The 25040-nt window shown below is 39.7% G+C and overlaps 1 protein-coding gene across 7 annotated transcripts in view; it reads right to left on the bottom strand.

Moving 5' to 3' along the window:
* NPAS3 (neuronal PAS domain protein 3) overlaps positions 1-25040 on the bottom strand; it is a 366208-nt gene that overhangs the window by 325398 nt on the left and 15770 nt on the right. For 2 of the 7 annotated variants that reach the window (XM_063439896.1, XM_063439898.1), the window contains exon 1: positions 7159-7372. The exons of the other annotated variants lie outside the window; for them this stretch is intronic. In XM_063439896.1, coding sequence (XP_063295966.1) covers positions 7159-7208 — 50 coding nt within the window. In that variant the 5' untranslated portion in view covers positions 7209-7372. Of the gene's footprint in view, positions 1-7158; positions 7373-25040 lie in introns of those variants that run through there. 7 annotated transcript variants of the gene reach the window in all.

Raw genomic sequence — 25040 nt, 5'->3', positions numbered from 1 at the left:
CAGTCTTAGAGAAACTACATTAATTACCTTGCAAGACTAAGACTGCCTCCAGTGGCTGTCAATCAGATAGCCACTAGAGGCACTTCCTGGATGCTAGCAGGCTCTGAGTTCTCTAAACCACTGTTCTTCAATGCAGTCCTCATGGACCGCCAACAGTCCAGGTTTTGTCAGTATATCCATTGGAATAAAACAGGGAAATAAATAAATCCTGGACTGTTGGTGGTCCATGAGGACTGGGTATGGGACCACTGCTCTAAACAACACTGGACGTCCTCCCGCTATGCATGAGGACATCCAGTGTCAGTGAAATTCCCATAGGAAAGCAGTGAAGCAGTGACCTAGCACCGGGAACATCGGCGCTGGAATTGGGTGAGTAAATGAAGGGCTTTTCAACCCCCTATGTGCTGCACTATAGAATCCCTTTAATATACATTTAAAAGAAAAAGAAGCGTCAGATAAAAAAAAAAAAAAAAGGTTAACACAAGTTACAGGTGATTTACAATATTTTATTTAATGAAGTTTCTTCCACAGAAGAGATATTTCCTCTTTTTTATATAGACCGTCAACAGTATAATTTATTAGACAAATAAAAAGATATTTACAAAAAGTAATAATTTACTGGATAAACAGTAAATGTATAAAAAAAAACACAAAAAAACACAAATTATATTGCTGCACACACTCGTGTCAAATAAAGACAAAAATGCAAATATTTCTGGAAAGATACATCACTGCATTGAGAAAGGTTTCACAATTTTTGTTCGGTCCTCTGTTTGGTCCTTCAGGAAAAGTCTATCAAGCAAAATCATGTGCACCTTCTATCATTATTGTCACGGCATCATATTATACTTGTGCCAAGAGTTAGCACTGGTATTATTTTGGAAATGTGTTTACAATGATTGGAGTATATATATATATATATATATATATATATATATATATATTTTTCTCTCAGTAGGCACTACGTTAGCCTTCACTTTCTTCTAACCTTTTTTGTACTACACTTTTATATAAAAAATAATTATACACCGCACAGCCCAATAAATATTCCAATGGATTATACATACACATGCCTCTCTTTGAAAAGACTAATCTATTCAAAACCTTTGCAGAAATTGACTTTTTTTTTTTTTTTTACAAGGTTAACATTTTATTGCAACAAACATTTAAAATCTTGTATTGCTTATAATAAAAAAAAAAATAAGAAAAAGGTGTAAAAAGACAACTTAAAATGAACACTTTGGGTGGGAGAATGGAGATTGTGAATAAAATACCAAACAAGAAAAAAAAAAAAAGAGAGAAAAAAAGTGATTTGCCTCTAAATGTACAGGTGTACTGCAAATCTGCACTGTCTTCAGACAACAAGAAGCATTTAACAGTAGCTTCATTCATGAAAAAATATGAATGAAAATATTGCACAGGTTTGCTTAAAGGGACATCGTAGGCACCCTGACCACTTCATCTCATTGAAGTGGTGTGGGTGCAATGTCCCTGTCCGTCTTAGTCCTGCAATGTAAAACATTGCAGTGTTAGAGAAATTGCATTGCAGTGCTAAGACTGCCTCTAGTGGCTGACTACCAGATAGCCAATAGAGGCGCTTCCTGTAGTTTCACAGAGCTTGACTCCATGAAACGATGTTGGACGTCCTTACGTTTCGCATGAGCACCTCCATTGTCGTCTAAATCCCCGTAAGAAATCATTGAGTCAATGCTTTCCTGTGGGGAAGACCTAAATCGTGCGTGGTGCTTGCCACAAATGTGCATTGGTTCCCCCCCCCCCCCATCGGATGAAGTTGGCAGAGGAGAACGTGACAGAGTCAAGGGACATCGGCGCTGGAATAAAGAAAGTGACTGAAAGGGTTCAAACCCTTTCATGGACGGAGTGGGCTGAGGGGGTGCACTGGCAGAGCTACACTTTAGTGTCCTTTGTATTCCTAAGAGTATAGTATTCCTTTAATAGTTTAATTCCTCTTTGTCAAGTTTATATTCCCCCCTATGAAAGAAGCTAGATGAAAGCTATGATAAAAATAAGAATAAAAAACTGCTGCAAGAAGTAACAAATATAAGAACATGGGGGCATTGGAAAAAATGAACATTATTCTTTGCAAACAAGGGGTTATGGTGCTTTGACCATCTCTTTAGAATGTTAGGACTTTTTTTACACACTATTGTGATTTATAAATTTGCAGCTGAAACCCCTGATTACCACTTTAGAAAATACCCAAGATCACCTTCCTTCAACAGATAACTCACAAAATCCACAACATTTGTCAAATAAATACAAACTGACGAGAACCATTCTAACCCATTTATCTTGAAACAGGTCCATCTGAAATGAAAAGCATCATGCTACATACATTTTTCCCCATGTAATAAATGAAATACTTTTGGTTGAATTCCAAGACTGGTCTACACGTTATACCACAAGCCTTAGGTATGGACCATGTTGACATGGAAACTAAAATAGCAGAATGTTGCAATGTCAAAAACAATTAATATAGTTTCGATCTGCCTGATTCCTCTCAAATCAATAAAAAAATGATTGTTCAGGTTATGTGTTGTGTGTTACTGGAGACACACAACTGACTCCCAGTGACTTTCACTGGAATAACACATTTTTTTGTTCTGCTAGTGACCATTGCATAGCTATGGTACCCAGCTGTTTTTTGGACTTATCCAATACGGGATTATGAGAATTGCAGTCAATTACATCTAGGGCTGCTGTGTGCCACCCTTGGACTAAAGCTAGGTGGAAATTCACACGTCCTACCTTTACCATCGATGTCAAGAACATACTGATAAGATTATTAACTAAACTGTGAATTGTGAGAAATGTAAACACGCAGGACTGTACACATACCAAACACCCACAATGAATGGCCACAACCCCTGCTACATGCTACAGAGATATCAGGCTTCTCGTACTGGATAACTAAAGATGCAGAGTAGGTGCGGTTGTTAAATTGCGATGGCACCAGGATATTACTGACACCATAACCACTACAGTGGGCAGTAGTGGTTAAACTGGTATTGATGTTCCTTTAGAACTGTGACAATTTGTTAACATAAATAAAATAAACCACCACTAAGTCTGTCTCACAGAGCTTTCAGACAGCCCAGAAAAATGTTGTACAAAACTGTATGTTGCTCTATGAAGAGGGCCCTGGAAACAAACCGCACATGCGCTACACTGCCGACAACTGCACATATTATAATTTATAAAACCAGGCAATGTAGAAACAGAGATTAGGAGTGGTAGGAATCCTATCTGGTTTTAAAACCGTTCCATTTAATCTAAAAACAAATAAATTCCCCAAGATCTCTGATGGGCAAGAGTTTATGGGATTACATTTTTTTTTTTTTTTTTTTTTTTTTTAAATAGACCCCACAAATAAGAATTTAATACCCCTCCTCATTGGAGGTCTCTTCCTAGTTAAGGAGGGGTCTGCCTTCACAACTAAACAGTGATTCATCTGGGACAGTTTAAGATAAATATCTTATTGTATTACACATTGTTTTGTACATTATTTATTTTACTATAGTGTCGATGTTAGCCCAACAACAAGATTATTTGTTGCCTAGCCCAAACTCACATTGTGTATTCACTGACGTTATACACTGTAAGAAACAGCAAAAAAATTAAATCACTTTTAGGTCTCGGATCAAAACGGATTATAGACTGATTGCAACCCGTACACCGCCAAGTATTGATGGGTGAAACATCAATAAAACTGCATTCTGTGATTTACAAAGTTGTGGTTCATGTCATTACACTGATATTTAAACACTGTTCCCACCGAGAAAACGGACAACCATTCATCTCAACTACGTACAATACATGCACGTTAAGAGAGTTATTAGCAAAACAAAGGACATATTTTAATTTTGGCACATATGAATAAATACGGATTCACTAGCTGTCCATTCAATAGGATTAATATTTGTGATTTCAGAAGAATACATTGTTAATTAAATGGCATCGTACAACATACTAGGAATATCACACATATACTGTATTATGTATTTCAAATATCCATTTGTACAACAGTATTTTAGATTTTTTTTGTAACGCATGAACATGCAGTACTAATTGAGATGGATCAAAATGCACATAATAATAACCAGTCTTAATGTAAGCTCTGTATGCACACATAACAGTATAGTAGGCAACAACTGCTATCTGTACAGACAGATAACTGTAAAGATAGCACATCATTGCACCAATAACATAGAAGACGTGTCAAGTGTATTATCGGTCTCCGTACTACTAGCTATAAAGAAGGCTGGGTGTATGGTGTTAGGCATGCTTTATGTACAAAAACAGACAGTACAAACGTGTAATATGCTCTAAATAAATGCCATGTTTTATTATGCTGCACTGAAAGAATACATAAATGTATACATAATGCTCTGTTATAAGGTATGTAGTGTAAACTTTTAAACAAAACCAGACTGGTGGCTTGTACATAGAATGTTGGAGATTTTATGTATATATTTCTAACGGCTGGTGTATTAGTCACGCAGTATGAACATACATGCTTACAGTTTAAAGCATGTTGTGATTACATGTAAACGTGCATGAGACACGGAGTACTGGCAGCAAAGCATGTACCGGTATCTTACTTGCACATGTAAGTGTGGGAGTCATGCTGTACAGACTGCCTGGGTAATAGAGATTGATGTATGCTGCGTATACATGTAAATATTGTGGCAGGGTGTATGCAGAAGCATGCTGTACAGTTTGTACATGTTGTAATATCTGAGGTACAATGTTTAGTAACAGTAAATGAAATGCCGTATGTTAAATGTGCACAGTATGAATTCTCCAATAATTGTTACATGTACAGTGTATGGGACATTCTGAAAAGGAACCACATGCTGTGTGTAATGTATGTAAGTGTTAGCGGAGGGGTCTGAATGGTAGGAAAGGGTTACGAGATACATCATGTATATAACAGTAGGTGTATATATAAGGAAGACACAGAAAGAGGTACACCATACTGTGTGTAATGAATACAAGTTAGTGGATGTGTATACTGTATAGAGAGAAGGCCCAGTGTCTGAGCTAAAACATGCTGTATGTATAGAACATATAACATAACGGTCAGTGGATGTGTATATAAAGCCGGTAAATACACCATGCTGAATGTAAAGGAGGGTGGGATTGGGGGCACACCTGGAACATGCATTTATCAGTAGTGGTCCTGCCGTAAAGACTGCAATATATATAGATAAATAAAATACAAATTAGCGAAAAATGAGCACACAAAACAGATTGCATTTTAGAAGGCTACTTAAAATGACCAATCTCAAGTAAATATAGCATATGGCTTCCACTACCTGGCAGTACCCTAATAACAGCCTACAGAGACTCTCCTCAATTTCTGTTTTCCTAGGTAGTGCCCAGTCTCTCTGTCCCGGGTAGTGCCCAGTCTCTCTGTGCCCAGTCTCTCTATCCTGGGTAGTGCCCAGTCTCTCTGTCCCGGGTAGTGCCCAGTCTCTCTGTCCCGGGTAGTGCCCAGTCTCACTGTGCCCAGTCTCTCTATCCCGGGTAGTGCCCAGTCTCTCTGTGCCCAGTCTGTCTATTACGGGTAGTGCCGAGTCTCTCTGTGCCCAGTCTCTCTATCCCGGGTAGTACCCAGTCTCTCTGTCCCGGGTAGTGCCCAGTCTTTCTATACTAGGTAGTGCCCAGTCTCTCTGTGCCCAGTCTCTCTCCCGGGTAGTGCCCAGTCTCACTGTGCCCAGTCTCTCTATTACGGGTAGTGCCCAGTCTCTCTATCCCGGGTAGTACCCAGTCTCTCTATCCCAGGTAGTACCCAGTCTCTCTGTCCCGAGTAGTGCCCAGTCTCTCTATCCTAGGTAGTGCCCAGTCTCTCTGTCCCGGGTAGTGCCCAGTCTCTCTGTCCCGGGTAGTGCCCAGTCTCTCTGTCCCGGGTAGTGCCCAGTCTCTCTGTCCCGGGTAGTGCCCAGTCTCTCTGTGCCCAGTCTCTCTATTACGGGTAGTGCCCAGTCTCTCTATCCCGGGTAGTACCCAGTCTCTCTGTCCCGAGTAGTGCCCAGTCTCTCTATCCTAGGTAGTGCCCAGTCTCTCTGTCCCGGGTAGTGCCCAGTCTCTCTGTCCCGGGTAGTGCCCAGTCTCTCTGTCCCGGGTAGTGCCCAGTCTCTCTGTCCCGGGTAGTGCCCAGTCTCTCTGTCCCGGGTAGTGCCCAGTCTCTCTGTCCCGGGTAGTGCCCAGTCTCTCTGTCCCGGGTAGTGCCCAGTCTCTCTGTGCCCAGTGTCCCTGTCCCGGGTAGTGCCCAGTCTCTCTCTCGGGTAATGCCCAGTCTCTCTGTGCCCAGTGTCCCTGTCCCAGGTAGTGCCCAGTCTCTCTCACGGGTAGTGCTCAGTCTCTCTCTCCCGGGTAGTGCCCAGTCTCTCTGTGCCCAGTCTCTCTCCCAGGTAGTGCCCAGTCTCTCTGTCCCGGGTAGTGCCCAGTCTCTCTGTGCCCAGTCTCTCTGTGCCCAGTGTCCCTGTCCCAGGTAGTGCCCAGTCTCTCTGTGCCCAGTCTCTCTCCCGGGTAGTGCCCAGTCTCTCTGTCCCGGGTAGTGCCCAGTCTCTCTGTGCCCAGTCTCTCTCCCAGGTAGTGCTCAGTCTCTCTCCCGGGTACTGCCCAGTCTCTCTGTCCTGGGTAGTGCCCAGTCTCTCTGTGCCCAGTCTCTCTATCCCAGGTAGTGCCCAGTGTCTCTGTGCCCAGTCTCTCTATCCCGGGTAGTGCTCAGTCTCTCTATCCCAGGTAGTGCCCAGTGTCTCTGTGCCCAGTCTCTCTATCCCGGGTAGTGCCCAGTCTCTCTATCCCAGGTAGTGCCCAGTGTCTCTGTGCCCAGTCTCTCTATCCCAGGTAGTGCCCAGTCTCTCTGTGCCCAGTCTCTCTATCCCAGGTAGTGCCCAGTGTCTCTGTGCCCAGTCTCTCTATCCCAGGTAGTGCCCAGTGTCTCTGTGCCCAGTCTCTCTATCCCGGGTAGTGCCCAGTCTCTCTGTGCCCAGTCTCTCTATCCCAGGTAGTGCCCAGTGTCTCTGTGCCCAGTCTCTCTATCCCGGGTAGTGCCCAGTCTCTCTGTGCCCAGTGTCCTTGTCCCGGTGTCTCCCCGCAGGCCTCCCCCCAGTCCCCGGCCTGTCTTACCGCTCTCTGCGGGTCGGGTCCTGCTGGAAGCCGGGTTTAGTGGGCGCCATGTTCCGGGCAGCGGCCCCGCGGTGTCCGGGCGGTCAGAGAGTCGGGCATGCCGGGCCTGGGGCGGGGGGAGCCGCCATCCTGCGCTCACTGAGAGCTTCCAGCCCGGCCCAGCGCCTCCTTCCGAGGGCAGAGAGCGGCTCTAACTACCGCTGCATCCCTCCATCCATCCCAGCCCTCCCTCCCCCTCTCCTCCCCGGCCAGCCGGCTCAGCCCTGCTTCTCCTGGCCCAGCTCTCCCCCTCTGTCTGGGGCTCTCTGCTCCTATTGTCTGTCCTTCTCACACCATATTTACTATCATCTCCCAGCTCGGCGCCATTGTCTGGTCAGGGTTTATTATTCACCAATTTCTATTGTCTACATTCCATTATCCCTCCTGGAAACAACATTCTATTCACTATTTACCTCCACCTCCCTCTATAATCTCTATTAATATCATCAAAAATCACCAATAATCATCAATAATCAGATCAATATCATCCATAATCACCAATAATCATATCAATAATCGTCAATAATCAGGTTACATATAGAGTATGTCAGCCCAAAATGGAGTACTATGTTTTTTCAAACCACTATTTAGTCATTAAACCCATTTGTTAATTAATGGGTAATTAAATACTCATCAGTGGTCACTTACTTATTGTGTCTGTGTACCTGACACCTCAGGAAGCTGCAAAGCCTTTTATGGTATTTAAATTAATTAATCTTTCTTGCATTGAAAATGATGCTCACATTTGTTGTAGAAAACCAAGTTCTGTCTTACCTTTATTTGCTTAAAAAAAAAAAAATATTCTTTAAAAAGGGGGCTCAATACTTGTCTGGAGGGTCTACTTCATTTTTTGTATGTTGTATATTTTTAATAGTGCATGCTATTATATAAACATTATTGTGCAGACTTTTTTCTGATTAAACATTTCAGAGACTAACTAGCTTAAAGGTGTCCTAATTGGTAGAAAAAATACCAAATCAAAACAATTTTATTTTCAGCATTTAAAAAAAAAAAAAAAAAAATGACATCAAATTTCATCTTTGCATCTCTTCTAAAAATAATTCCTATCACAGGATACTGTAATATTAATGTCAACATAGTAAAGGCTGTTTTGCCATCTGTACAAAAGAAAAAAAAAAACTCACAATACAACAGCGTCTGATTATAGATTCTTTCCCATAAACAGAAAGAAGAAAATAAAAAGTAAAGGTCTAGCTGTAATCTATCTAAAAATGACACAAATGAAAAAAAAACAAAAACATATTCTAGACTGCAAGAATGTGGAATTATATTCATCGGTATTATGGGATTATAGAAATTAACAGAATGTACCCCAAATCACCAATGTTGGCCATCATCGTTTAATACTTTAAAGGACACGAGTCACTTCGAGAAAAATAAATGTAGGACAAAAAATATTTTTATATATAAAATAGATCTATTCTGAAAATACTTGGAAACTTGGAAAGGGAAATACATTTCCTTGTAAAGGAATTCACTAAATAAACATTGCAAATCAACAATAACTTATGTCAACATTTTGTCATGCAATCCTGTTTCTTTTAACTATATAGTAAACATTTACATTGACATCACTATCCAGTATGTTTCCAACACTTTCATGGCACTTGCATTGAAGGAGGAGACACAGAAATATATTTTTCTCTCTTCCTCTTCATTTCTGCCTGTTGACGGACAGGTGCAAGGGGCAGAGCTTGTAACAGTGATTGACAGGGAGTCAAGGCGAAGAAGCTCAGCTCCAGCATAGAGGTAAATGCATCAATCTAAATGTTTTAACGGTTGAGAAGTAAATATGTGCATTGGCAAATGACAGTATAATTTGTGTTACAATGACCGGACACCTATAACGATATATAGGCAGCGATAAACCATTTGTTATACAAGGTTTGCATTATATAGTATACATGCCAGTGAGTTTTGACATGTAGTGATATTTTAAATTCTACATTATGGGATGAATGTGATTTTATGTTTGGTAGGTCATGTGTGAGTTGTTACCTGTTCTTTTACAAGTGTTAACAAATTATTTTTTGTATGTTTATATTGATACAGTGCAAGAGGTGTACATGCCGGTATTCCTATGACAGTATGGGAGAACTGGATTGGTTTACCATATGTATTCCTAGTAAGACTGGACTGGTTTACCAAATTTATTTCTAGTAAGACTAGACTGGTTTACTAGTTTTTATTTCCCAGCAAGCTAACCTCTATTAGAGCAACCATGTTTTATATTTAATATTGGTGTCCTCCAGGCAACTGATGCTTTTTTGATAGGCCTGAGGCATAACAGTGCCACTTGCCAATTTAACCACTTTGTAGTGGTTATCCTCGGAGGCTGCAGAAGTCTCTGCTTCTTCACCCAAGTCCCTGCAGTCTCTGAACAGTGCTGTGCCCTCAGCAAGCCATTCACACTTGGCATTGGGTGCTGGAACTTAAGTGATAGAGAGATTTGCAGTTAGATGCAAAGCATTCCAAAGTTCTCTGCATCATCAGGTTACAGCAGGGATAGATGACATTAGGATTGGAGGGAATAGCTTGAGAAAGACTAGGAATTGAAATTGGGAGGCTAGAGAAGTAGACATGTTAAGGCCAGTAGAGATGGATAAGTCTATGGGAAAGTGTATCCTGAATACTTCTAGAGCAGGGGTGTCCAGAATGCAGATCCCCAGAACTACAACTCCCATGATGCTTTGCATGCATTTAGAATGACAAGGCATCATGGAAGCTGTAGTTTTAAAACATCTGGGGATCTACTTTTTAGGGAACCACTGTTCTAGGGTTTTGGCTAGAAAGACTAGGTGATTTGTGATGGATGCATGGGAATTTGCATAATATGTGTAGGAATAACTACATTTGGGGAGTTAGCTAAAGTTAGGAGGGATGGAAATCAGGACAGGGTGAGCCGAACTAAGTTGGTGAAAAGGTTAACATACTATGCTCTCTGTTCAAGTAAAAGTGAGCCGAAATTGTTAGAAATTTGCTATTGTAACATCTCTACTCTCAGGATTATAACGGTATTCTCACCTTTGCATCATATTGTAACTTCCTTATTTTTGTTAACGCTCAGTTCTAAGATTACGAAGCTTGTTTTGATATTCTGTTGCAAGCCTATGTATACACTGTTGCTTACCGCTAATAAACTGGGGTACTTAAATCCACATACCTGGTCGGTGTCTGTCTGAATTTGTTGCTCACTACACGCTCAAAGGTGTGGTCTAACCCAAATCGGAAAAAGCAGAAAGAGTAGCAGGATAAAGAAGTCTCCCCGGGACAAGCAGAGGACGTCCCAACAGTTGGGATGACGACTGCAAGTCAGTGCCTGAAAATGGCTGTTACAAGTGGATATGCTGCATAATCCTATGTAGTCCCTGATTTGCCTTACGATATCCGATTGTGATGGAACTTTAGAGAATTTGCAATGTATTATATATGAGTTATTAAGAGATTTTATTCGAATTAATTCTAACTTTACAAAAAAAAAAGTGTTGCTTTAATATTGGTAAGGCTGTCATTTCCTTTCAACTTCAAAATGTTCCTAATATTAAATTACTTCTGTCTATCGACACCGTCTTTTATTACATTCACAGAGGCGAAATGAGAAGAAATGTCCGTATGGACCCTAAAACTGCACTTGGCTCAAGTGCAGAAAGAACCTATCGATTATCTGCAAGAAGTCTCGTTACCTGGCGCTACCATCATGGAACATAAAGCAAGACATAAACGGGGGGAGAGGTAAGGCACGTACGTGCACTATTGCTCTGTTCTAAGCTATTTGTGCCATTCACCGGTCATGTCAATTTGGTGATCGGTCTATACAGAGTTTGGGTCTGTGGATGGAAACGTTTAGTTTGGTTAATTGGCACAGTTGGCATAGTCACACAATGGTAATTAAGAAAGGTGTCTGATATCCTTAAATTGGTAGGTCTAGGGAGGCATACACTATAAATGTACATAGAGGGTAGAGAAGCAAGGCTGCCAATGTATCATAAATAGAAAATAGTAAAGGATGTTTATAAGGGAAAATTACCAGGGTTTGCTGAGGTCTTCACGCTACAAAATGTAAAATGCAGCTGGTTGAGGTTTGTCCATTTTTGGCATGTATAGAATATCATTTTGGTTACCATTACACACTCTGCATTCTCACTGTAATACAGGGCTGGTAGTACATTATTTCCACAGCTGCTTTTAATCTCTCTCTGGCCCTGGTTTCTGCCCTGCAGAGCTTACAGTCCAAATCAATGTAAATGTTTATTTTCACAAACAGTAGTCATAGCAGCAAATGCTGTCAAAAGGGTTGTATGAACCTGGTTGTCAACAAGAATGTGAAGGTATCCTGTAGAGAGTACCAGCAAAACAGGATCAAGAGTAGGTTGCATTTACGGATTCAAACAAAACAAGGTCGCAGTTCAAGGTCACAGTGGACATCAAAGCCATAAAGGGGGCGAGCAACATCACCTACTTTGTAAGAACTGCACACAGATGTGGCAGCTACAAAGAAGCTGCAACATGTGTCACATATTGAAACATCTGTAAATGATTGCCCACAACTAAAGATGGCACAGGCAGCTACAGTTGGATTTCCTGCCTAGCACAGAATAGAAGCATCAATAAAAAGATTCAGAGGATATTAAACACATCTTTTCTCTCTTCTTCCATATTCACCAGATGACCTAATTAACCTATCTTACTGAAAGTGAACAACATGTACCATCCAAATTCATACATAGACATTCTTGACAAGATTGGGGACACGGACATAATAAAAAAATAAAAATAAATCTAATACATATAAAAAATTAAATACAAATAATTTTCTCACCCATCCTGGTGATATATCTATGTATGTATGTACACTATAGATTTTATAAATTAGACAACAGGCATAGCTGACCTTGCTTGTGATATTTTTAAATCCTATTCCAGTCCAATGTTATTTCTGCTTATAACATACAGAGTAGCTGACATGGGATTGTTTGATCTGCCAAATATCCAAAACCTGATAAATGTATTTTTACACCAATGTAATTAATATAGAGACTCCTGTTAATACAGATCTAAATCCCAGAAGTGAGAATGAAATTAAACAAAAACCAAAATGTTTAAAAAGTGTTCCGCAGACATGATTATAGTTCAGATTTAAGTGAGCTTTGAAATAACAGAGTGATGGGTGGCTCATTTTGATGCCATGGAAATCTATGACACATTGAATGTTGTTGGTAGGTGCTGAGAGTGCTGATGAAGGTGAGGTAGACAGGCCAACGTCTCAGAATCTATGTGGCTTCTAGAATAGGTAACCAAACATATGTGGCTGTGTCTTGAAAACAAAATTACATCTTGCACCCTCCATAGATTTTCTTTTAGCTTGAGACAGGGGAGTAAGGATAGGGTAGGGATATCTAAATAGAAGATTCTAAACTGAAAAAGTATCTTCAAAATTTAAAAACAAACTATATTTAGGTGGTATGAAAGGTCACTTCTCAAGGTTATTGGGTTATTTGTACAAGCATGATCCTAGATTAAGAGAGTGATTATTAAATATTTGGAGCAAGTAAAGGAGTAATTCTTATTATTTTTATTTTATTTTTTGTATTTGGAGAAAGCAAAAAAAAGAATTACAAAAATAGAACATTTATTGTACCTAAATGTGTCATCTAAACAAGTTAAAGTATACAACAGTTTTGCCGAGCAGGTATTTATCAGGGTTGGTATGTGTAGGTGAACTAGTAGGTGTGACAGTGGTAGAATGTACTTGGGGATGGTTTGTTAGTTTACGTGATGACAAATGCATTGGTAGCCGTAACAGAACAGCAGTCTGTCTGTCATAATATGTAAATAGATATCTGGGCCGGTTGGCCTTGTGTGCCGATGGAAGGATTGATACCTGTACCAGTAGGTGATTTTGTGGGTGATGGGCTTTGTAGAAAATTGTTTATTTTTTACACGACAGGTGATTTTTACTTTTCACATTATCGTGGTTGGAGTTTTGGATGACAGACATTGGTAGCTGTCACAGTAGGGGAGTAAGACGCATAGAATATGAAGGCAGATAAGAACCATTTGGTCCACCTAGACTGCTCAGTTTTTAAAATACTTTCATTAGTCCCTGGCCTTATCTTATATCAAGGTTAGCCTTATGCCTATCCCACGCATGCTTAAGCTCCTTTACTGTGTTAACCTCTACCACTTCTGCTGGAAGGCTATTCCATGCATCCACAACCCTCTCCCCGGCCAGCCGGCTCAGCCCTGCTTCTCCTGGCCCAGCTCTCCCCCTCTGTCTGGGGCTCTCTGCTCCTATTGTCTGTCCTTCTCACACCATATTTACTATCATCTCCCAGCTCGGCGCCATTGTCTGGTCAGGGTTTATTATTCACCAATTTCTATTGTCTACATTCCATTATCCCTCCTGGAAACAACATTCTATTCACTATTTACCTCCACCTCCCTCTATAATCTCTATTAATATCATCAAAAATCACCAATAATCATCAATAATCAGATCAATATCATCCATAATCACCAATAATCATATCAATAATCGTCAATAATCAGGTTACATATAGAGTATGTCAGCCCAAAATGGAGTACTATGTTTTTTCAAACCACTATTTAGTCATTAAACCCATTTGTTAATTAATGGGTAATTAAATACTCATCAGTGGTCACTTACTTATTGTGTCTGTGTACCTGACACCTCAGGAAGCTGCAAAGCCTTTTATGGTATTTAAATTAATTAATCTTTCTTGCATTGAAAATGATGCTCACATTTGTTGTAGAAAACCAAGTTCTGTCTTACCTTTATTTGCTTAAAAAAAAAAAATATTCTTTAAAAAGGGGGCTCAATACTTGTCTGGAGGGTCTACTTCATTTTTTGTATGTTGTATATTTTTAATAGTGCATGCTATTATATAAACATTATTGTGCAGACTTTTTTCTGATTAAACATTTCAGAGACTAACTAGCTTAAAGGTGTCCTAATTGGTAGAAAAAATACCAAATCAAAACAATTTTATTTTCAGCATTTAAAAAAAAAAAAAAAAAAATGACATCAAATTTCATCTTTGCATCTCTTCTAAAAATAATTCCTATCACAGGATACTGTAATATTAATGTCAACATAGTAAAGGCTGTTTTGCCATCTGTACAAAAGAAAAAAAAAAACTCACAATACAACAGCGTCTGATTATAGATTCTTTCCCATAAACAGAAAGAAGAAAATAAAAAGTAAAGGTCTAGCTGTAATCTATCTAAAAATGACACAAATGAAAAAAAAACAAAAACATATTCTAGACTGCAAGAATGTGGAATTATATTCATCGGTATTATGGGATTATAGAAATTAACAGAATGTACCCCAAATCACCAATGTTGGCCATCATCGTTTAATACTTTAAAGGACACGAGTCACTTCGAGAAAAATAAATGTAGGACAAAAAATATTTTTATATATAAAATAGATCTATTCTGAAAATACTTGGAAACTTGGAAAGGGAAATACATTTCCTTGTAAAGGAATTCACTAAATAAACATTGCAAATCAACAATAACTTATGTCAACATTTTGTCATGCAATCCTGTTTCTTTTAACTATATAGTAAACATTTACATTGACATCACTATCCAGTATGTTTCCAACACTTTCATGGCACTTGCATTGAAGGAGGAGACACAGAAATATATTTTTCTCTCTTCCTCTTCATTTCTGCCTGTTGACGGACAGGTGCAAGGGGCAGAGCTTGTAACAGTGATTGACAGGGAGTCAAGGCGAAGAAGCTCAGCTCCAGCATAGAGGTAAATGCATCAATCTAAATGTTTTAACGGTTGAGAAGTAAATATGTGCATTGGCAAATGACAGTATAATTTGTGTTACAATGACCGGACACCTATAACGATATATAGGCAGCGATAAACCATTTGTTATACAAGGTTTGCATTATATAGTATACATGCCAGTGAGTTTTGACATGTAGTGATATTTTAAATTCTACATTATGGGATGAATGTGATTTTATGTTTGGTAGGTCATGTGTGAGTTGTTACCTGTTCTTTTACAAGTGTTAACAAATTATTTTTTGTATGTTTATATTGATACAGTGCAAGAGGTGTACATGCCGGTATTCCTATGACAGTATGGGAGAACTGGATTGGTTTACCATATGTATTCCTAGTAAGACTGGACTGGTTTACCAAATTTATTTCTAGTAAGACTAGACTGGTTTACTAGTTTTTATTTCCCAGCAAGCTAACCTCTATTAGAGCAACCATGTTTTATATTTAATATTGGTGTCCTCCAGGCAACTGATGCTTTTTTGATAGGCCTGAGGCATAACAGTGCCACTTGCCAATTTAACCACTTTGTAGTGGTTATCCTCGGAGGCTGCAGAAGTCTCTGCTTCTTCACCCAAGTCCCTGCAGTCTCTGAACAGTGCTGTGCCCTCAGCAAGCCATTCACACTTGGCATTGGGTGCTGGAACTTAAGTGATAGAGAGATTTGCAGTTAGATGCAAAGCATTCCAAAGTTCTCTGCATCATCAGGTTACAGCAGGGATAGATGACATTAGGATTGGAGGGAATAGCTTGAGAAAGACTAGGAATTGAAATTGGGAGGCTAGAGAAGTAGACATGTTAAGGCCAGTAGAGATGGATAAGTCTATGGGAAAGTGTATCCTGAATACTTCTAGAGCAGGGGTGTCCAGAATGCAGATCCCCAGAACTACAACTCCCATGATGCTTTGCATGCATTTAGAATGACAAGGCATCATGGAAGCTGTAGTTTTAAAACATCTGGGGATCTACTTTTTAGGGAACCACTGTTCTAGGGTTTTGGCTAGAAAGACTAGGTGATTTGTGATGGATGCATGGGAATTTGCATAATATGTGTAGGAATAACTACATTTGGGGAGTTAGCTAAAGTTAGGAGGGATGGAAATCAGGACAGGGTGAGCCGAACTAAGTTGGTGAAAAGGTTAACATACTATGCTCTCTGTTCAAGTAAAAGTGAGCCGAAATTGTTAGAAATTTGCTATTGTAACATCTCTACTCTCAGGATTATAACGGTATTCTCACCTTTGCATCATATTGTAACTTCCTTATTTTTGTTAACGCTCAGTTCTAAGATTACGAAGCTTGTTTTGATATTCTGTTGCAAGCCTATGTATACACTGTTGCTTACCGCTAATAAACTGGGGTACTTAAATCCACATACCTGGTCGGTGTCTGTCTGAATTTGTTGCTCACTACACGCTCAAAGGTGTGGTCTAACCCAAATCGGAAAAAGCAGAAAGAGTAGCAGGATAAAGAAGTCTCCCCGGGACAAGCAGAGGACGTCCCAACAGTTGGGATGACGACTGCAAGTCAGTGCCTGAAAATGGCTGTTACAAGTGGATATGCTGCATAATCCTATGTAGTCCCTGATTTGCCTTACGATATCCGATTGTGATGGAACTTTAGAGAATTTGCAATGTATTATATATGAGTTATTAAGAGATTTTATTCGAATTAATTCTAACTTTACAAAAAAAAAAGTGTTGCTTTAATATTGGTAAGGCTGTCATTTCCTTTCAACTTCAAAATGTTCCTAATATTAAATTACTTCTGTCTATCGACACCGTCTTTTATTACATTCACAGAGGCGAAATGAGAAGAAATGTCCGTATGGACCCTAAAACTGCACTTGGCTCAAGTGCAGAAAGAACCTATCGATTATCTGCAAGAAGTCTCGTTACCTGGCGCTACCATCATGGAACATAAAGCAAGACATAAACGGGGGGAGAGGTAAGGCACGTACGTGCACTATTGCTCTGTTCTAAGCTATTTGTGCCATTCACCGGTCATGTCAATTTGGTGATCGGTCTATACAGAGTTTGGGTCTGTGGATGGAAACGTTTAGTTTGGTTAATTGGCACAGTTGGCATAGTCACACAATGGTAATTAAGAAAGGTGTCTGATATCCTTAAATTGGTAGGTCTAGGGAGGCATACACTATAAATGTACATAGAGGGTAGAGAAGCAAGGCTGCCAATGTATCATAAATAGAAAATAGTAAAGGATGTTTATAAGGGAAAATTACCAGGGTTTGCTGAGGTCTTCACGCTACAAAATGTAAAATGCAGCTGGTTGAGGTTTGTCCATTTTTGGCATGTATAGAATATCATTTTGGTTACCATTACACACTCTGCATTCTCACTGTAATACAGGGCTGGTAGTACATTATTTCCACAGCTGCTTTTAATCTCTCTCTGGCCCTGGTTTCTGCCCTGCAGAGCTTACAGTCCAAATCAATGTAAATGTTTATTTTCACAAACAGTAGTCATAGCAGCAAATGCTGTCAAAAGGGTTGTATGAACCTGGTTGTCAACAAGAATGTGAAGGTATCCTGTAGAGAGTACCAGCAAAACAGGATCAAGAGTAGGTTGCATTTACGGATTCAAACAAAACAAGGTCGCAGTTCAAGGTCACAGTGGACATCAAAGCCATAAAGGGGGCGAGCAACATCACCTACTTTGTAAGAACTGCACACAGATGTGGCAGCTACAAAGAAGCTGCAACATGTGTCACATATTGAAACATCTGTAAATGATTGCCCACAACTAAAGATGGCACAGGCAGCTACAGTTGGATTTCCTGCCTAGCACAGAATAGAAGCATCAATAAAAAGATTCAGAGGATATTAAACACATCTTTTCTCTCTTCTTCCATATTCACCAGATGACCTAATTAACCTATCTTACTGAAAGTGAACAACATGTACCATCCAAATTCATACATAGACATTCTTGACAAGATTGGGGACACGGACATAATAAAAAAATAAAAATAAATCTAATACATATAAAAAATTAAATACAAATAATTTTCTCACCCATCCTGGTGATATATCTATGTATGTATGTACACTATAGATTTTATAAATTAGACAACAGGCATAGCTGACCTTGCTTGTGATATTTTTAAATCCTATTCCAGTCCAATGTTATTTCTGCTTATAACATACAGAGTAGCTGACATGGGATTGTTTGATCTGCCAAATATCCAAAACCTGATAAATGTATTTTTACACCAATGTAATTAATATAGAGACTCCTGTTAATACAGATCTAAATCCCAGAAGTGAGAATGAAATTAAACAAAAACCAAAATGTTTAAAAAGTGTTCCGCAGACATGATTATAGTTCAGATTTAAGTGAGCTTTGAAATAACAGAGTGATGGGTGGCTCATTTTGATGCCATGGAAATCTATGACACATTGAATGTTGTTGGTAGGTGCTGAGAGTGCTGATGAAGGTGAGGTAGACAGGCCAACGTCTCAGAATCTATGTGGCTTCTAGAATAGGTAACCAAACATATGTGGCTGTGTCTTGAAAACAAAATTACATCTTGCACCCTCCATAGATTTTCTTTTAGCTTGAGACAGGGGAGTAAGGATAGGGTAGGGATATCTAAATAGAAGATTCTAAACTGAAAAAGTATCTTCAAAATTTAAAAACAAACTATATTTAGGTGGGATGAAAGGTCACTTCTCAAGGTTATTGGGTTATTTGTACAAGCATGATCCTAGATTAAGAGAGTGATTATTAAATATTTGGAGCAAGTAAAGGAGTAATTCTTATTATTTTTATTTTATTTTTTGTATTTGGAGAAAGCAAAAAAAAGAATTACAAAAATAGAACATTTATTGTACCTAAATGTGTCATCTAAACAAGTTAAAGTATACAACAGTTTTGCCGAGCAGGTATTTATCAGGGTTGGTATGTGTAGGTGAACTAGTAGGTGTGACAGTGGTAGAATGTACTTGGGGATGGTTTGTTAGTTTACGTGATGACAAATGCATTGGTAGCCGTAACAGAACAGCAGTCTGTCTGTCATAATATGTAAATAGATATCTGGGCCGGTTGGCCTTGTGTGCCGATGGAAGGATTGATACCTGTACCAGTAGGTGATTTTGTGGGTGATGGGCTTTGTAGAAAATTGTTTATTTTTTACACGACAGGTGATTTTTACTTTTCACATTATCGTGGTTGGAGTTTTGGATGACAGACATTGGTAGCTGTCACAGTAGGGGAGTAAGACGCATAGAATATGAAGGCAGATAAGAACCATTTGGTCCACCTAGACTGCTCAGTTTTTAAAATACTTTCATTAGTCCCTGGCCTTATCTTATATCAAGGTTAGCCTTATGCCTATCCCACGCATGCTTAAGCTCCTTTACTGTGTTAACCTCTACCACTTCTGCTGGAAGGCTATTCCATGCATCCACAACCCTCTCAGTAAAGTAATATTTCCTGATATTATTTTTAAACCTTTGCCCCTCTAATTTAAGACTACGTCCTCTTGTTGTGGTAGTTTTTCTTCTTTTAAATATAGTCTCCTCCTTTACTGTGTTGATTCCCTTTATGTATTTAAATGTTTCTATCATATCCCCCCTGTCTCATCTCCTCCAAGCTATACATGTTAAGATCCTTTAACCTTTCCTGGTAAGTTTTACCCTGCAATGCATAAAAAAAATATAATAATTTGGAGCAGTTAGGGAAGGGAGTTGGCTTGTGCCATTTCATATATATATATTGTTTATATATTGATATATTGTATTTTTTGTAATATTATATCCTATTGTAACAATGCAATGTTTGTGGACCCAGAACATACTTGAAAATGAGAGAAATCTCAATGTATCCATCCTGGTAAAATATTTTTTATAAATAAATACATTGCAGGTGTATCTGTCACTTGGACAGTCAGAAACTCTGCTTCTGTGTGCATTGGTGAACTGGTAGCAATGATAGTAGGATAGTTGGTCTGTGTGATAATTTGTGGAATGGTAGTTATGACTGTAGTGTAGTTGGTTTGTGCAAGAACATCTAATTTGAAACTGTGACAAATTAGGGGAGTATAAGGGTCTCTGCACTGCTGAAGTGAAATGCAGTTACCCTACAGTTGGCTCTCTTCCTACTCATGTTTGTACACTGTGCGTCACCATTTCTTTACACACTAACAGATTGCAAACTCTTTGGAACAGACTGCTAAATGTAAAACAATTTGCAAACCGTGATTTTATTTCCAGAAAACTGCCATAAAAGACCAAAAAAAGCTTGCAAGAATATTTAGGTAGCCTAAGCACTACTCTACCATCCTCATTCCCTCTCATTACTAAACTGTTGAGAAAATAATTAAATAAATATAAAAAAAAACATAAAAAAAAAAAAATTGCAGCTCATAGTGTTTATTCCCAAATCTGGAAATTGTGGTGAACCGACAAGGAAATTCTAGGCAAGAACAGAAAAATGGTAAAAAAAAAATAAATAAATAAAAAAATGAATACATTGAAAAAATAGAAATAAAATAAAATTATATATATATAAAAACTATGTCATTTTTAAATTTGTTAAATTTTGCTTATAAATATACACAGTATCCATGTCAAATATCTACAACTCATGGGTTTATAGTAAACTGTAGTGAAATAAAAATCAAATTGAAAATTATAGCCTCAAATGAACAAGCTATGGGAGAATGTATTCCAAATCAGAAGTTTTTGATTTAAAATTTCAATTTGCTACAATTTGGTGTTTAATGAAAAAAATAAATCTTATTAATTATATGAATAATTCATATTTAGGGACTTTTTCTTTATTAGGTCTCAATGTGTACTGGATATATCCCACAGTTTGGTTTGAAAAGTATTTATCTTTGTCTTCATAAACCACTGTTCAAGGCTATTTTAGTGAGAATTCAAGTTGTCCTTGTGCCAACTTTGCCAAAATGTTACCATTTTGAAAAGAAAGAAAGAAAGAAAGAAAAAAAAAAGTAAAAATAAACCACAAACACTCGGGACATCATAATAACTAAATAGGAATGAATGTCCCGGTCACCAGCTTAAAGGGACACTCCAGTTACCATAACAACTTCATCTAAATAAAGTTGCTATGGTGCCTTGAGGCCAACACACTCCTATCTTAACGGGTTTAACCTCAAAGTGTGCCTCCAGTGCAGATGAGGTTGTTAAGGTGACCATTAATTAAAGCCCCAAAGTCTTCTGGGTTTTTGCAGGGAGCATGAAGCTTTGGACTGGGCACTGTTCTGATTGGCTATAGGTAGCTCCCTGTTCACAAAATATTTTTCTCAAGGCTCTCAGTGGTGCTCAGTGCAACACTTCCAGTTTCAAGCCTCAAGTTCAAAGAGACATGGAGGGGCAGAGTTCACCGGTACTGGAAAAAAAGACCTTGGGATGAAACTGCTCATCTGGGTGATCCTCATCCTGGCACCATAGCAACCTAATTCTGATTAAGTGTTATGGTGCCCAGAGCTTCCTTTTAATGAATAACACCAGCCCCCAAAGAATAGGAACTATTAGGACAAGGCTAATTCCCATATATTTGACTCAACCACGGGCCGCAGGCGTTATTATTAATATCCAGCCGAGCCTCCAAATTTTAGTTTCGTAGAATTTGTAAAATAAAATTTCACTAGAAAATCTGCATCAGAGACACAATACAAATGAAAAAAAAACACACAAAAAAAAACACTCAGTGGACAGATTAATTCATGCGTTTCAGTTTGAGACTTTAAAACACTTTGAAAAATAAAACCGTGTCCTCAAACTTCATATGAAGGATACCAGATTAATTTACTCCATTACATCATTGAGGACAATAATGGAACTTCGTTAATGGCTAGTTGTTCAATATTTGAACATACTAAGGAGGTCATTGTCCATAGTTGCAATAAAAACTAGTTTGTCTTGTAAAAGGACTTCGTCTTGGAAGTCAGAACACAATCTCCAATATTTACTAGCATATCTCACTGCCGGACTTAAGTAACTCTTGTTTGCAAAGTATGTTTTTTACCCCAGTGGAAGTGCTGACATAGTGGGAAGCGGAAAGAGGGGAGGGGGACAAACAACAACAACAAACATGCAGGAAGTGGTAAATTAAAGGAACACACAGAACACATTGTGGCCTTTGGCAGCCATAATGCTGCCACGAACAACTGGGGTTCGTGCAACTACAATATTAAACCAAACAGTTCCAAATGATGCAAGTGGTTTATGGGTTTCAAAAATAAATGAATATATGTGGATCACCCCATGACAGGTTGAGTGAATGAATGATAGATCATACTCTCCAGTGAAAGGAGGTATGGGAACTCAGGAAAGGGGGTGGGTGGCCCTAATGCGGGTGGCGTGCCAATGACGCCACTTGTGTCACTGGTAACACACACACAATTACAATCATGCCTGAAAGAGACTGCTGAAGTCCTAGTGACCTCAGCATGATGCATAAAATTATGCACTTTTGCTAGGCTTTTTGGGGACAGTTTCCTGGAGTCCTGGAAACAGTTGTGTGAAGAGAAATAAATAAATTAAGAAAATAATAAAATGGGGGCGTGGCTAGCTGAGCTACTGAGCGGTCGCATACTTGCAGAGCTCCCGCTCCAGAGACCTAAAATCAGACTTTTAATACCGCAAAAGGGCTCAAATACTTACCTCCTACACACTCGGAACACCCCTCAGAGTGAAATGGGCAGAAAGCACCGAAAAACGGCCCAAGCGGAGGGTCAGAAACACACTGACATCAGGCTGTCCTTCTGTAGGCCGCCACGGCAAACCCAAACAGACATGGCGCCTGCGGAGCCATGCGGCTCGAGTGACTCAGAGCTTTCGGGGGAGGATGAAGCAGCTCACTCACACAAGACCCACAGCGGAGTGCACCAGAGAGCGGACTCGGACTCAGATCAATCTCCATCCACTAAGGGAGACATAAAGAATCTCCTGCGGGATCTAAGAGCAGTGTGGAAGGCGGACCTCGCAGGGGTCCAAGTGGAAATAGGAGGCCTTAACCGCCGCATGAGCGCAATAGAGGCCCGAGAAGAGGAGAGGGGGAAAAAGGTCGATGACACCGACTCTCGGATCACTGCTCTTTCCCACCAAGTGCAACACCTTTCACGCACGGTGACCTCCCTAGAGACGCGCCACCGAAGAAAAAATTTCAGAATCAGAGGGGCCCCAGAAACAGTAGGACAAGAAGCCCTGCTGGGGTTTGCCACTGGAGTCCTGCAAACACTGGGAGTCCGGATAGAAGGCGAACGGCCACCACTGACGTCGGCCTTCAGGGTCAGGAAGGCCCCCACTGCACCCGCGGACGCACCCCGCGACATTATAGTGGTCTCGAGAGACATCACTGTGAAAACAGCTGTCATGGCACGATCAAGACAAAGCCCAAACCTGGTGATCGCCAACAATAGGATATCGATTTACGACGAGCTGCCTTTCGCGGTTCTTCTTGAACGGCGCAAGTTCGCGCCCATTACCCGGGCCCTCCGAGATCAGGGCATCAAATACCGCTGGGGGCTGTCGGGAACACTGGTGGTATCGCAAGGGGATGCAATCCACACCCTGTCGGCCACTGAAGACCACACAAAGTTCCTAAACGGACTCCTTATGCAAGCACCGACCCCCTCGGAGCAGCCCACCACAGGGGTCCAGAACTCGGTGAACACCAACGCGAAGCAGAACCGGGGAAGCAGAACCGTGAGAGACACGCACCTGAAAGGGAGGGAGGACCCCACATAAAGAGACTCTCTGGCCCACACGACCCACGCTTTACCGAGGCTTCGGAGCCCCGCAAGGCCGCAGGAAGGCACAGAGGTCTAACCGGGACAATATAAGTTCTCCAGCTACCGAAACCGCATGTTGATTTTTCTATTCTTGCTACCTTTTATTTTCCTTTTTGGTTATGTTGAACTTTCCCCAATAGTGACTCTAACAAGCCCTATCAATGGGTCGATGCTGAATTACCTGCTGAATTACCAGTTGTGCTACAGCCAAGGTGTTGCTATTCACCCCACAGGGATCACTGACACAAATAGTCACTCAGCTTAGCCTCACCTAATGACACTCACTCACACACCTCGCTGAAAACGAGCTAAGCATTTGTACATACACTGTACTTTATCACACACATAATTGCCTACTGCTCACTCAGGCATAGCTTATACAACTTAACAGACATCCTGATCTACAGGCAGATATAAATGGGCAGATTTTTCCTATTTCCTTATGTTAGTTTACTATTTTATTATATTTTACCTAAAGACAAGTAACTGATTTGACCCATTGAGATGTCTCTTGCATGTCCACCTTAACATACACAACTTTGTATTCTCATATATCGCATACTTTAAAAATGTGCATTGCGTTATCATGCCATGTCTTGGTAAATCGCTGTTTACTGTTAAATTGGGAACATATGCTCTTGGGGCATGATGATCTCACATGTAAATGCTTTATCTATATGCACTTCAAAATAAAGAATTAAAAAAAAAAAAGAAAATAATAAAATGGACTAAAATTATAGGATCAGAGGAAATAAAGTTCCCTGAACAAATTGGTGAAAATATCCCCACCTCCTTTTGGTGACTGGATGTGCCCATAGACACCAACCTAGCACCCATTCCCACCTCACAAATAAAATTACAGCAATCCCTGCCCATTCCCTATCTTATTGACATGTATTAAAAATAATAGTAAAAAGAAGAAAAAATAAATAAATAAAAGGTTTTACTATTAAACTAATTCATTCAGGGGAAAAAAATATTTTCTGACAAATATCTTATCTATGAAGGGTTTTCAAAATATATGCCATTCATTGACGTGATCAATACCGCCAAGCAGTGATGCAATCAATGATGTCAAAGAGCGCAAAAGGAGGACACAGCTAGGAAACCTGGGGCCCATAACACTTGCACTTATAACCTTATTATATTCACTTCTTTTAACGCCTTAATGATATGTGACAGTCTACAGTCATAACAGTATGCTTTTAACCCTT

Source organism: Pelobates fuscus, chromosome 13 (genome assembly GCF_036172605.1).
Source record: "Pelobates fuscus isolate aPelFus1 chromosome 13, aPelFus1.pri, whole genome shotgun sequence".
Lineage (NCBI taxonomy): Eukaryota > Metazoa > Chordata > Amphibia > Anura > Pelobatidae > Pelobates > Pelobates fuscus.
This window is presented reverse-complemented; position numbering and strand designations above follow the sequence as displayed.